The 15,539-nt window shown below is 42.9% G+C and overlaps 1 protein-coding gene across 2 annotated transcripts in view; it reads right to left on the bottom strand.

The window, feature by feature from the left end:
* Nucleotides 1-3,590: 3,590 nt before the first annotated feature.
* LOC120977435 (ankyrin repeat and SOCS box protein 12-like) overlaps nt 3,591-15,539 on the bottom strand; it is a 46,746-nt gene continuing 34,797 nt past the window's right edge. For both annotated transcript variants that reach the window (XM_040405390.1, XM_040405392.1), the window contains exons 2-3: nt 11,909-12,675; nt 3,591-4,239 (exon numbers count right to left, since the gene is read on the bottom strand). In XM_040405390.1, coding sequence (XP_040261324.1) covers nt 4,049-4,239; nt 11,909-12,675 — 958 coding nt within the window. In that variant the 3' untranslated portion in view covers nt 3,591-4,048. The remainder of the gene's footprint in view (nt 4,240-11,908; nt 12,676-15,539) is intronic.

Here is a 15,539-nt window from a genome sequence, read left to right on the forward strand (position 1 = left end):
CTCCCTCTGATGCTAGTGCACGTGAGCCAGAAAGTTTAGAAGTAGGTGACTGAGGATTCTTTTGCACAGTAAGCATAGACATTTTGTTGGAAGAAATCTCCTATTTGGTAATAGTACCAGTGATAGTACATACAGTGCCTTGTATTCACCCCTTCCCCCCCCCCCCCCTTTGACTTTTTTTTGTGTTTTGGTGCCTCACAACCTGGAATTAACATGGATTGTTTGAGGATTTGCATCATTTAATTTACAGAACATGCAAAATAACAGAAAAAGTCAATGTGCATAACTATTCACCCCCTAAAGTCAATACTTTGTAGAGCCACCTTTTGAGGCAATCACAGCTCCAAATCTTGCTACATCTTACCACTGGGATTTTTGCCCATTTCTCCTTGCAAAACTGCTCCAGCTCGTGAACAGCAATCTTTAAGTCTGACCACAGATTTTCTATTGGATTGAGATCTGGGCTTTGACTAGGCCATTCCAACACATTTACATGTTTCCCCTCAAGTACTGTTTAGCAGTATGTTTGGGGTAATTGTTCTGCTGGAAGGTGAACCTCCACCCTAGCCTCAAATCACGCACATAGTGGTACAGGTTTTGCTCAAGAATATCCCTGTATTTAGCACCATCCATCTTTGCCTCAACTCTGACCAGTTTCCCAGTCCTGGCTGCTGAAAATATCCCCACAGCATGATGCTGCCACCACCATGTTTCACTGTGGGGATGGTGTTCTTTGGGTGATGTGATGGGTTTGCGCCAGATATAGCGTTTCCTTTAATGGCCAAAAAGTTACATTTTAGTCTCATCAGAGCAGAGCACCTTCCTTCATACATTTTGGGAGTCTCCCGCATGCCTTTTCGCAAACTCACAACGTGCCTTTTTGTTTTTTGCTGAAAGTAATGGCTTTCTTATGGCCACTCTGCCATAAAGCCCAACTCTATGGAGTGTACGGCTTATTATTGTCCTATGTACAGATACTCCAGTCTCTGCAGCTCCGCCAGGGTTACCTTAGGTCTCTATGCTGCCTCTCTGATTAATGCCCTCCTTGCCTGGTCCGTGAGTTTTGGTGGGCGGCCGTCTCTTGGCAGGTTTGCTGTTGTGCCATGTTCTTTCCATTTGGTTATGATAGATTTGATGGTGCTCCTGGGGATCATCAAAGATTTGGATATTTTTTTATAACCTAACCCTGACTTGTACTTATGAAAAACATTGTCTCTTACTTGTTTGGAGAGTTCCTTGGTCTTCATGGCAGTGTTTGGTTAGTGATGCCTCTTGCTTAGGTGTTGCAGCCTCTGGGGACTTTCAAAAAAAGGTGTGTATATGTAATGACAGATCATGTGACACTTAGATTGCAAACAGGTAGACATCAGTTCACTAATTATGTGACTTCTGAAGGTAATTGGTTGCATCAGAGCTTTTTTTGGGCTTCTTAACAAAGGGGGTGAATACATACTTACATGCCAATTTTCTGTTTTCTATTTCTAAATAATAGTTGTATTTATATATTTTTCTCATTTCACTTCACCAACTTAGACTATTGTGTTCTGATCCATCACATAGAATTCAGATTAACAAAACATTGAACTTAAGGCTGTAATGTACCAAAATACAAAAAAAGTCAAGTAGGGGTGAATTCTTTTGCAAAGCACTACATACTACCAGCCAGAGTACATATATGATACTAGTTATAGTACGTACAGCTAAATAGCTACTATTCCTAGTTATGCAGTGATAATTCTGTGCTTCATTGCTTAATTGTACAGATGTGCCTTTTAGCAGCATTGGTAAGCTGAGTAGCTAGTGGACATATGCTGGAGACTAGGCTTTAGCGAATCAAGCTTCGGACCATAGATCAGAAGTCGATTCGTTCAACAACTTCATTTTTAGTGCTGTTTTCATACATCAATAAATTGGAGTGGCTTAATGTAGCCAAACTTCCTCTCTCCCAGTGTTGCGAGAGACTTCGGTAAGTTACTACGGCATTCCTATCTGCGTATTTAAAAACATTTTAAAATAGGAATCCGAAGTGGGCTTTGGTACTGGCTGTTACCTCAGTACCAAAGCACACTTTCAATTCCTATTTTAAAATGTTTTTCGATACGCACATAGGTATACCGTAGTAATTCAACGAAGTCCCGCGCAACTTTGGGTGAAACAAAGTTCGGCTACACTGAGCCAATGCATTTTAAAGGGAGTCTGTCACCTACTTTTAGACTGCTCAGATCGTGTTAAAGAACGCTTGCCCACCCATTAAAATAGTACCTCTTTTGTTTCTGTCCTACGTAGAGATCCTGAAAAAAAGTGGAAGCTGTTATCTGGGCACATAGCTGGGGGGCCTGGGCAATTGCGGCCGTAATTCCATCCCTGGGCACTTGCAACATCTAACTTGCATAACTTTATAAAGTACTTTTGTTCATGATCTCTAAAAGGGACAGACACAAGAGATGGGGGAAAACTTTCTATGATGCAATCTGAGGGGTTTAAAATGCTCAGAGTAGGTGAGACTCCCTTTAATGCTGGACGGAAACATCATTAACAGCAACGTTTTTGAACAAATCGACTTCAGATCTATGATACGAAGCTTGATTTGCCTACTGGAGACCAAACTACATATACTGTAGTACAGTATATACAGTATGTCCTCATATACTTATGGTGTAGTATATATGTAGAATGTATATACCAAGCATCTTCATTACATCTCTTCAGAGGTTGTTACCCAGCTTCCCCAGACTGATGAATTCCCTTCATATAGCTAGACCACCTCGCCGTTCAGGGTCCAGGAAGAGTTGGGTGACAATACTGTACATCTGCATTGGTGACAGCAGATTACGTTGCTCTGGTACCACATGATAGATTCACATAATGTGTTAGGGCAGTATTATGTACATTTTATGTAACCAATATGCCCACCCCCCCCCCCCCCCCCCCCCCATCACTGCCCCACAGAAATTGCTAGATTGCTTCCTAGACTTTCCCCAGTATTGTAGAATACCTGGTTGTATTTGCTAGCCAGGAGCCTGGAAAAGCGGAGTAAGAATCCTGTGACTAATCCTCCATGCTGTAGCATAGCTAGACAGATTTGTCATTCAGGCTCCCAGGAAAGGTGGGTAACAAATTATGTGGACCTGTAACTGGGACTGCTAAATAATAAGACTACCTAAATAAATTCTTCTCCTTACTCCCAAAAAGTGTCATAGTTTTGGCTTTCGGTGTCCTGGGAAAGTTGGGTTAAAACCCTTTTGAGCTGTAATAGAGACTGCAATATATTAGAGCTGTAATAGGGACTACTAAATCTAGCTAAATAAATACTTCACTTGCAAATAATGCCATAGCTAGACAGACTGGTGTTTCAGGTCCTTGGAAAGTTGGGTAATGCATTATGTGAAGCTGTGATAGGGACTGTTAAATCTACCTAAATACATTCTTCACTCCCAAATAGAGCCACAGCTAGGCAGATTTGACTTTCAGGGTCTTAGGAAAGCTGGTTTAAAGCCATGTGGAACTATAATAGAGACAGCAGAATACTAAACCTATCTAAATCCCTTTTTATTCAGGCTTAGGGGTCATGTGGGTGGTCCTACCAGTAAGTATCTCTATCTGCACAGTCATCCAGAGAAGGCTGGCAATCACTGATACCACTGCCCATATGACCATTAAGCTCAGAATAATCAGAAATACCTCATTTAAAAAACCCTTTTGAAACGCTAGTAAAAACGCCACTAAAACCACCATGACTTACAAATCTGCCACCAAAAACCACCTGCTTTCAGCTTCTGATTCAGCTACTGAGTTTTTTTTGCTGTGAATTTTGCGATGTGAACCTACCGTACCATAAAGCAGTCACAAGACTTTGGCCAATCACTTTTCGTGAACCGTAACGGTCAAATGACTGATGTTTTGGCACAGTTGCAACAAAATTAAATGCCTGCACATTTCTATGTTGGAAATCCCATATGAATATATTTCTCTTGTTGAAAAAAAGTCAACAAGTCTCCTCTTCCTATATGTATGATCGGACATCCTAAATATTTAAAAAACGTTTCTTTTATGTATTGTTGCCCACATATTCCTTATCACTCCTGACAGTCTCTTCCCAGCAGTAGTCAGTTTGATGCTGTAAGTATTTTATTATCCTTAGCGGGATCTTCAGCTGATCGATGAGACGTAACCTTCCCATTTGGTTTAGCTGCCTTCTTATGGAGAGACGACACTGAGACATCAGGGATCTGGGATATTCTGCAAAGTAATATACATATATTAATCAAGGTTCAATAGTCCATTCGCTCATCCATATTCAATACATTTAATTGTTTTTTTATATCTTTTGCCAGAAGGACTCTTTCAGACAGGCGATGTTCACATCTGGGTGCTGTCCAAGTACAGAACGGACAGCACCCAGACTAATGCCTCATTCACACGTCAGTATTTTGGTAAGTGATTTCCATCCAAAACCAGGTGCGGCTCTAAACACAGAACAGGTGCAGATCTTTCCCTTATACCTTATCTCTGTGGAGGCTCTAATCCTGGTTTTGGCTCACAATTAGAGATGAGGTAATTTCATATTTTGAAACTCATTCACACTTCGTTTGTTGGTTAAAGGCGGGGACGAGCCTCCCTAGTGTCACCAGCTATGCGTAGTTGGCTGCTCCCCCCAACACCGGATGTTTTCATCCGTGTGCAAGGAGAAGCAGCAGCGGCGGCGGTGTGGGGACCAGGAGTGGCGCTGGGAGCAGGGTAAGTATATTACCGGTGAGGGGCCGCAACATATGGGGGGGGGGGGTTCTTAAAATTTGATAACCCCTTTAATGTCACTCATCATTGACACCCCGTATTACAAGACCTTCTGTTGTATAAGGGTCTGTTCACAGAACTCAGTTGTATTCATCCTGAACTCGACAGAACTGACTAATATAGTTGGGCCTTTTTTTTTGCACCTTTCTGTTATAAGACAATGGCATTTTAGGTACAAGTATATTTATGTATATATACACTGTATATATATATATGATAAACAAAAGTGCTAAACCAGTTTTTATATGTAAAACAATATACTGGGCACTCACACTAGACGTGGAAACATACGACAATATAGTAATTTAAACAGTTTATTAATAAGCTTGATGTGAATATTATAAAATAAAATGCAATACAATAAACTGCGCTACCTAAAAGTCAAAAATGGAATACATTGGTATAAAAACCATGGAATAACGATAGACTAAAATTGATACAATAAAATTGATACAATAAATAAACAATTGGCAAGGAATTAATAATGCAGTTGAAATGTAAAATAGCAGCGATGATGTTTCATAAGTAATGTCTCATTCCAATTTGGGAATAGATAATAGGTTGGGAAAAGTCTCCGATTATTTCAAAGGACAAAAAAGCAGTACTCTGTTGTAGTGAGTGTTTGGTTGCGGCGTCCCGCTTTTACTCACTATTCAGTAGTTACTGATGTTGATGTCACTGCTGTGGTTCCGGTTCTCTGTGTCTCCGACTGCTCGCCTTCTGGTTATCTCCGCCTCCGGTCTATGTGGCTCTGGGCACCGCTCCGTGCGTTTTCAAGAGCCGATGTCCTCCAAGCCTCTATTTGCCTGCTTCCACACTGGTATGACTCTGCGGAAAAAGAGCTTGTTCTCTGGATATGAGAATTACAAGCTCCTCGTGAGTCAGCGTGCCAGGTCCTCTTAGCTTGAGAAGCGTTCCGGATTTATAGCGCATACCTAGAATGACTGCGGCAATGGGTACAACAGGAGTTCGTGTGCAGGTAAGCTGGGGGTCTTGAATCAAACGCGTTTCGGGGCTTCACGATGCCATCACTGAGGAAGGGGCAACGTGAAGCCCCGAAACGCGTTTGATTCAAGACCCCCAGCTTACCTGCACACGAACTCCTGTTGTACCCATTGCCGCAGTCATTCTAGGTTGGCGCTATAAATCCGGAACGCTTCTCAAGCTAAGAGGACCTGGCACGCTGACTCACGAGGAGCTTGTAATTCTCATATCCAGAGAACAAGCTCTTTTTCCGCAGAGTCATACCAGTGTGGAAGCAGGCAAATAGAGGCTTGGAGGACATCGGCTCTTGAAAACGCACGGAGCGGTGCCCAGAGCCACATAGACCGGAGGCGGAGATAACCAGAAGGCGAGCAGTCGGAGACACAGAGAACCGGAACCACAGCAGTGACATCAACATCAGTAACTACTGAATAGTGAGTAAAAGCGGGACGCCGCAACCAAACACTCACTACAACAGAGTACTGCTTTTTTGTCCTTTGAAATAATCGGAGACTTTTCCCAACCTATTATCTATTCCCAAATTGGAATGAGACATTACTTATGAAACATCATCGCTGCTATTTTACATTTCAACTGCATTATTAATTCCTTGCCAATTGTTTATTTATTGTATCAATTTTATTGTATCAATTTTAGTCTATCGTTATTCCATGGTTTTTATACCAATGTATTCCATTTTTGACTTTTAGGTAGCGCAGTTTATTGTATTGCATTTTATTTTATTTTATAATATTCACATCAAGCTTATTAATAAACTGTTTAAATTACTATATTGTCGTATGTTTCCACGTCTAGTGTGAGTGCCCAGTATATTGTTTTATATTGTTCATTTGTTAAAGGAAGGGCGAATCCTTTATTACTGAGAGCACCTCCCTCTGTGGTTTCACTCACTCCTGTGCGTCTCATATCAGCTACTCAGTTTTTATATGTGATGAATTAAAAGAAAATTGGCACTGATTTTGGCGCATTTCCGCATGGAAAAAGAAGCAGCATAATCTTGAGACGGAATCTGTGCTGAATCTCCTATTGAAATAAATGGGAAGCAGCAAAAAAAAAACGCTCCATACGGGTCCATATGTTTTTTGCTCATTTTCTGCATGGTTTTTGGCATTGATCTGCACCAAAAGTCACAAGCTGAAAGTGTAGTTTTGTGCTGCAGTAAACACCCATTGGTTAAACAAAACCCCATGAAAAATGCAAAAAAAAAAGACACTGAATTTTGTAGGTGGACTTAAAAAATTCATACCCTATCCTGCACATGTTGTGGAATATGCACAGTTTTTCTGTGTGGATTCCCGTGTGAAAAAGCTGTAAAGTAAGGGCTCATGCACACGACCGTATGTATTTTGCGGTCCGCAAAAAAAACGGATGATGTCCGTGTGCATTCCGTATTTTTCGTAACAGAACACCTGGCCCCTAATAGAACAGTACTATCCTTGTCCGTAATGTGGACAATAATGGAACAAGTTCTATCTTTTTGCGTAAAGGACATATGGAAACAGAATGAACACGGAGTAACTTCCGTTTTTTATGCGGACCCAATGAAATGAATGGTTCCACATGTGGTCCGCAAAAAAAACGGAAAGGACACGGAAAGAAAATACTTGTGCATGAGCCCTAAGGCTGAGTTCACATCAGTGTTCAGCCTTTCCGTTCCTCTGCTCCGTTATAGGAGCAGGAGAACGGAAAGGACGGATTCAGCACATAACTGAGCTGAACGGAGACTACGGGCCCCATAGACTATAATGCAGTTGTGCACGCAGGACTTTTGTCTCCGCTTCACAAATCTTCCTCTGACCGGAAACCTAATGGACCCCATTATAGTCAATAGGGTCCGTATGTTCCGTTCAGTTGAGTTATGAGCCGAATCCGTCCTTTCCGTTCTCCTGCTCCTATTACAGAGCAGGAGAACAGAAAAGCTGAACACTGATGTGAACTCAGCTTAATACAGTCACAACAAAGTGTATAAAATAAAACAAATCTCATCAGCGATGTGCAAATTTTTTCTGCAGGTAAAATTGAGCTGTCTTGCAGATTATCAATAAACTGAGATCTGGGGCAAAACTGCATTAAATCCGCACCAAAAACTGCAATTAGAAATTGTTTTTTTAGTGTGGTTTGGGGGCTGAAACACAAATATCCGCACTGAAATTCGTGTGGATCTTCTGCACATTGACCTGCACCTGTGTGCAGGTACCCTACGGGTGCGGAAATTTGTGCGTATTTCTGTGCGTTTCCACACTAAAACGACACCAAAATCCACGTGTTTCTTTTTTTTGTGTAGAATTGATGCAGTTTGGCAGATCCTTCCATTGAAAAAAGGTGATTTGCGCACAAACAATTACATACATTCATATGTCCATTCCACAAAAAGAATGTGTCCTATACTTGACCTCATAATGTGGACCACAGACCAATTGAAGTCAATAGGTCAACAAAAAATGCGGATGCAACACGGATAGTATCCATATTTTGCAGGTCCACAATTTATGGACTGCAAAATACATACGTTCATGTGCATGAGGCCTAACGGTGAGAGCCCTGTGATGGGCATGTATTGCCTCCTAGACTAGGATTGTGCTTTATGTGTTATTAACATTTTATTTGTAGAAATTTTTATACATTTACAGATTAAGGGTCCATTCACATGTCCGTATGTGTTTTGCAGATCCGCAAATTGCGGATCTGCAAAACACGGACACCGGCAATGTGCGTTCCGCATTTTGCGGACTGCACATCGCGGGCTCTCTCATAGAGAATGCCTTTTCTTGTCCGCAATTGAGGACAAGAATAGGACATGTTCTATTTTTTTCCGAAAAGGAAGTGCGGATCCAGAGGTGCGGATCCGCAAATGCGGATGCGGACAGCACATTCCGGCCCTATTGAAAATAAATGGGTCCGCACCTGTTCCGCAAAATTGGACATTCGAATGGACCCTTAGGGCTGTTTCACACGAGCGAGTCCATTGCGGGAATCACGCTCCGTGTGTGAGTGTGATCCTCCACTCTGGACTTGCAGGAGCACACGGCATTATCCTGATTTATAATGCTATGTGTCTCTGCATGGCCTTTTTTCCACAGAATCATAGTGACATAAAGCTGTCAGTATGATTCTGTAGAAATAAGGTCAAGCAGAGACACATAGCATTATAAATCAGTATAATGCCGTGCGCTCCTGCAAGTCCAGAGCAGAGAATCACACTCACACACAGAGCGTGATTCCCGCAATGGACTCGCTCATGTGAAACAGCCTTTAGGGAACAGGTGCGGACCCATTCATTTTCAATGGGGCCGGAATGTGTTGTCCGCATCCGCATTTTGCGGATCCTCACTTCCGGATCCGCACTTCCATTCCGCTAAAAAAATAACATCCAATTGTGGACAAGAAAAGGCAATTTCTGTGAGAGTGCCGGCGATATGCGGTCCGCAAAATGTGGAACGTACATTGCCGGTGTCCGTGTTTTGCGGATCCGCAAAACACATACGGATGTGTGAATGGACCCTTATTGTTACAATTATATGCCAGTTATTATGCAACTCTGTTGTTATTTGTAAATAAATTATGGCTACATGTTCAGCATTACAAATGTATGATTGCGTTTTCTACCACACAAAAGAATGACATCCCTGCACTTGCATGGGCCCCCAGAGCTTAAGGTCCCATAGCAGCTGCTATAGCTACTATGACTGTACTTATGCTATCAGCAAACAGCTGGGCATGAATAAAAACAGACATAAAAAACAAACTAAACACTGTGGGGGACAGTGATATATACATTGGCCATAATCTGTGAACCGCAATTATTAAGAGGTGCATGCTTCCTAATAATTGTGGCGGATCTTGGGATGTCTGTACACCAGAAATTATAGTAAATGTGTTGTCCCCTTAGGTCCCACATGTCCATTTTTTTTTATGTGGCGAACAAAGTGCAAACCCGCTAATACAGTGACACCACCGGCGCCAAATGGCTACCAAGGACTGCAGTGAGAGTCCACTATTGTTAGTACATAGTCAGGCCTGCTCCCCCTCACTCACTGAAGCCATGGCACCAGGAGTGAGATAGTTTGTGGACTCTCACTGCAGTCCTTGGTAGCCATTTGGCGCCGGTGGTGTCGTGGAGTGGGCCTGCTGTGTAACCTACACTGCCTGAAGTATATGGTAGCCGTCATGGCACCTAACAGGTAAAATTTAGCGTAGGAATGTGGAACCTATACTCCCTAAAGTGTATGGTAGCCGTCATGGCACCTAACAGGTAGAATTTAGTGTAGGAACCCGTCTAACAGAGATCGCCTTGACGCTCGGCAGACGGGCTCAAATAATTTTGTACAAAACGATTTGCCAAGTATCTCGCACTTATAGTGTAGCACTTGTTATTATTATGCAATTTTGTACTCTATATTGCAGTTTATTGTCGCATTGCATGTTTCTGTCTTTAAATGTTGTTCCCTGCCATAGCAATGTGCTTCTGCGGTTTGGTATGTGCTGACTGACCCCCTTTTTTGGTTTCTCTTTGCAGTTTATACTGGAGGTGTGGCTGCCTCCTCAGTCATGCACTCCTGACCACTCTGTCTGCCCTATAGGCTGATTTTAATTAGTGTTAGTACATAGTCAAGCCTGCTCGCCCTCACTCACTGAAGCCATGGCACCAGGAGTGAGATAGTTTGTGGACTCTCACTGCAGTCCTTGGTAGCCATTTGGCGCCGGTGGTGTCGTGGAGTGGGCCTGCTGTGTAACCTACACTGCCTGAAGTATATGGTAGCCGTCATGGCACCTAACAGGTAAAATTTAGCGTAGGAATGTGAAACCTATACTCCCTGAAGTGTATGGTAGCCGTCATGGCACCTAACAGGTAGAATTTAGTGTAGGAACCCGTCTAACAGAGATCGCCTTGACGCTCGGCAGACGGGATCAAATAATTTTGTACAAAATGATTTGCCAAGTATATCGCACTTATAGTGTAGCACTTGTTATTATTATGCAATTTTGTACTCTATATTGCAGTTTATTGTCGCATTGCATGTTTCTGTCTTTCTTTATGGCAGAGTGGCCAGAAGAAAGCCATTACTTTCAGCAAAAAACAAAAAGGCACGTTGCGAGTTTGCGAAAAGGCATGTGGGAGACTCCCAAAATGTATGTAGGAAGGTGCTCTGGTCTGATGAGACTAAAATTTTACTTTTCGGCCATCAAAGAAAACGCTATATCTGAGGCAAACCCAACACATCACATCACCCAAAGAACACCACACAGTGAAACATGGTGGTGGCAGCATCATGCTGTGGGGATGTTTTTCAGCAGCCGGGACTGGAAAACTGGGCAGAGTTGAGGGAAAGATGGATGGTGCTAAATACAGGGATATTCTTGAGCAAAACCTGTACCACTCTGTGCGTGATCTGAGGCTCCGACGGAGGTTCACCTTCCAGCAGGACAATGACCCCAAACACACTGCTAAAGCAAAACTTGAGTGGTTTAAGGGGAAACATGTAATTGTGCAGGAATGGCCTAGTCAAAGCCCAGATCTCAATCCAATAGAAAATCTGGGGTCAGACTTAAAGATTGCTGTTCACAAGCTCAAACCATCCAACTTGAAGGAGCTGGAGCAGTTTTGCAAGGAGGAATGGGCAAAAATCCCAGTGGTAAGATGTGGCAAGCTCATAGAGCCTTATCCAAAGCGAAATGGAGCTGTGATTGCCGCAAAAGGTGGCTCTACAAAGTATTGACCTCTAGGGGGGTGAATAGATATGCAAATGGACTTTTTCTGTTATTTTGTCCTATTTGTTGTTTGCTTCACAATAAATAAATAAAAACATCTTCAAAGTTGTGGGCATGTTCTGTAAATTAAATGATGCGAATCCTCAAACAATCCATGTTAATTCCAGGTTGTGAGGCACCAAAATACAAAAAAAGTCAATGGGGGTGAATACTTTTGCAAGGCACTGTAGGTCACAAGTTTATTTGCACGTAGGCTTGTGTCAAAATGTGTGACTTTTTAAAACCAAAAGAAAGGGGTTGGAGGTTTCATAAATGGACAACATTGTGGGAATCCAACGAAAATAGGGTAACAGACTGCCTGTTAAAAGTTATGAATGTGTTGTATACTAAGCAGCTTTACCTTTTTCTCTCTGCAGAAGCTCCAAGGCTTGGCGGAGTGCCAATGACTGATATCCATGCATGTTGGGTAGATGTATATGTGCTCCAAAATCAATGAGAAGACTTACAAACTCTGGGTCACAGCCACGCTTCAGACATATCTCTAGCACAGACACAGGGTGCTTCATTCTTCCTAAAATAACCTTGTCTGTACAGTTGTAATTAGGTTCTGCTCCATAAAGAAGAAGAGTTCTGAAGCATTCCAAGTGGCCATACACAGCAGCAAGGTATAAGGGTCCGCTACAACCTGTACTAGATAATGCCCTCCTTGGTGTTTTCTTTGATCTAATATTAGTATCTGCACCATAATCCAGAAGTTCCTCCAAAATTTTGTCTCGACCCATCCGAGATGCTGTCAGCACAGGGGAGCAGATATTATAAGGACTGCCACAGGGGTTGGCACCAGCTTTTAATAATGCCCTCACACACTCAAAGTGCCCAGCACTCACAGCTGCAAAGAGTGGAGTCTGTGCTTTAACATCTAAGCAGTCCACCTCTGCTCCATTGGCTAGAAGTATCTTCACACACCCCAGAAAGCCCTGAGAAGCCGCCAGGCGGAGGGGAGTTACTGGGACCCCCCATCCACTTCTGCTCTCAATATACTTCTTATATCTGTCCTGGCACAGCAACTCAGATAGGTGTTGTGGTTTGTCCATCTGCACTGCAAGGTGGAGCTCACAGCTCTCTGCATGGTCATCTTCATCTCCTCTGTATTTTAGCATAAAGAGTCTGCAATGAAAAAAATGTAACCAGGTCACATCATTTACATAAAAAGGAACAAGATCTTGGGGTAGATTTATTATAACTGATGCAAAGGAAAACTGGCTTAGTTGCCCATAGCAACCAATCAGATTCCTCCTTTAATTTCTCAGAGCTCCTTTGGAAAATTAAAGGTGGAATCTGATTGGTTGCTGTGGCCAACTAACACAATTTTCCTTTGCATCAGTTTTGATAAATCTCAGCCATTGTTTTTCCATATTAGAGGCTTTGTCAGTTTTTTACTGTCCCAATGTATTTAAAATGAAGAATAAGGCTAGGTCTACACGACGACATTTTGTCGCACCAAGGTTGCACAACAATTTTTATAATGATAGTATATGGTGTCGCAATGCAACATGCGACATGCTGCGACGCGACAGTCCCAAAAAATCAATTCGAGATGGATTTTTCTGTGACTGTCGTGTCGCAGCATGTCGCATTGCGACACCATAGACTATCATTATAAAAATTGTTGCGTGACATTGGTGCGACAAAATGTCGCTCGAAAAATGTTGCAGTGTAGTTGTGCCCTATCTGTCGCTCGACTTATTAGACCTAGCCTAAAACGAGCACTGCCACAGGTCATAGTTAAAAAGAGCCTTAGGGCTCTTTCACATGAGTGAGTTTTCCGTGCGAATGCAATGTGTGTAGTGAACTCATAGCATCCGGACTGAATCCTGACCCATTCATTTCAAAACCATAGGGCAGATTTATCAAAACTGGTGCAAAGAAAAGCTGGCTTAGTTGCCCACAGCAACCAATCAGATTCCACCTTTGATTTTTCAGAGCTCCTTTGGAAAATGAAAGGTGGAATCTGATTGGTTACTATGGGTAACTAAGCCAGCTTTTCTTTGCACCAGTTTTGATAAATCTGTCCCCATCAGTTTTTCCCTGAACAGATCCTGACACAATGGGGCACATTTACTAAAGTGTTTGCGCCTGTTTTTAGTTGTAAAAACAAATCCAGTTTTAGGCCTAATGCACACGACCTTGCCCATGCTGCAGACCACAAATTGTGTCCCTGTTCTCAATCAGATGGTCCGCACTACAAAAAAGTAGTGCATGCAGAGGCACAGACAGAAAACCCACAGCAGCACTCCGTAGTGCTTCCATGCGGTTCCGTGCCTCTATTCCGCACCACACCTTCCGGACCCATTCAAGTGAATAGTCCACATCCATGATGCGGGGCACGGGAACGGGACAACAACTGCCGTGTACATGAGGCCCTAGACAGTGTTATTTTTTTAGAAGCATTCACTACTGAAATTGCACCTGTTTCGGAGGCTTTCGCGCTTCGTTCGACTATATAGATTTTTTTTAGACTAAGGTTGGTGTCCCGTGCTCGTGCTGTGAACTGCAAATTGCGGTCCGCAATGCACGGACACCTTTCGTGGGGCAGGTGCATGGGGATCGCAGACCTATTCACTTGAATGGGTCTGCGATCCCTCCCTTCCGCAAAAAGATAGAGCATGTTCTATCTTTTTGCGGTGCAGAGGCACGGAACGGAACCCCAGAAAGCACTCCGTAGTGTTCCGTTCTGTGCTTCCGTTCTGCATCTCCAGATTTGCGGACCCATTGAAATGAATGGGTCCGAATCCGCGATGCGGAATGGCCACGGAACGGTGCCCGTGTATTGCGGTCCACAATACGGGAACGGGACACCAACGGTCGTGTGAACGAGCCCTAATTCAGAAGTTTTCTAACTTTTGTGACTCTTTTCAACCTAGTTATCTAGGTGAACCTTTTTTGTGCCTGAATTTGTCACAAAAACAGTCTAATTTCTACTCCACCCCAAGGCTGGTTTACTTTTCTTTGTCTGTTTTTAGTGGTAAAGAGCAAAATTTTTTGCATTAGAGGTCGCACTTTCCAGGAGTCATGCGACTTTTAGGCCTTATGCACACAACCGTATGTATTTTGAGGTCCGCAAAAAACGGATCCGCAAAAAATACAGATGACGTCCGTGTGCATTCCGTATTTTGCGGAACGGAATAGCTGGCCCCTAATAGAACAGTACTATCCTTGTCCGTAATGTGGACAATCTATTTTTTTGCGGAATGGAAATACGGAAACGGAATGCACACAGAGTAACTCCGTGTTTTTTTTTGCGGACCCATTGAAATGAATGGCTCCGTATACGGTCCGCAAAAAAAAACTGAACGGACTCGGAAAGAAAATACGTTTATGTGCATGAGACCTTAAAGCTCATTTGCAAATTTTGTGCCGTAGTCGGTCTGCGCATGCGCAGACCTTTAAAAATGTAAAAATAAATAAATACCGGAGCCATTTTTCCGGATGACACAGGAGAGACGAATCTGGTATTTCAATGCATTTGACAGCCGGATCCGCAAATGCAAATGCTATCCGTTTGCATACGGATTTCCAGATCCGGTCAACGTAAGTGTGAAAGTAGCCTAACTGAAAAAGAACCACCAGAGGTGCAGACCAGAATAGGCATTTCTATCATAAGTGGGGACGTTCAATTCCATAAAATGTAGAATGCACACGACTGGTATCTGTGTTTTGCGGGCCTCAAAAAACGGTACGGTCGTGTGCATGAAGCTTATGGGAAAGATCTGCACCTATTCTGAGCCACACCTGGTTTTAGCTCACAATTACTGACGTGTAAATGAGGCTTAGGCCTCATGCACACGACCATTGTTTTGGTCCGTATCCGAGCCGCAGTTTTTGCAGCTTTGATGCGGACCCATTCACTTCAATGGGACCGCAAAAGATGCGGATAGCACTCTGCATCCGTTGCTCCGTTCCGTGGTCCACAAATAAAGTATAACCTGTGATATTGTTGTCAGTTTTGCGGACAAGTATAGGCAGTTAGA

Source organism: Bufo bufo, chromosome 8, assembly GCF_905171765.1.
Source record: "Bufo bufo chromosome 8, aBufBuf1.1, whole genome shotgun sequence".
NCBI lineage: Eukaryota > Metazoa > Chordata > Amphibia > Anura > Bufonidae > Bufo > Bufo bufo.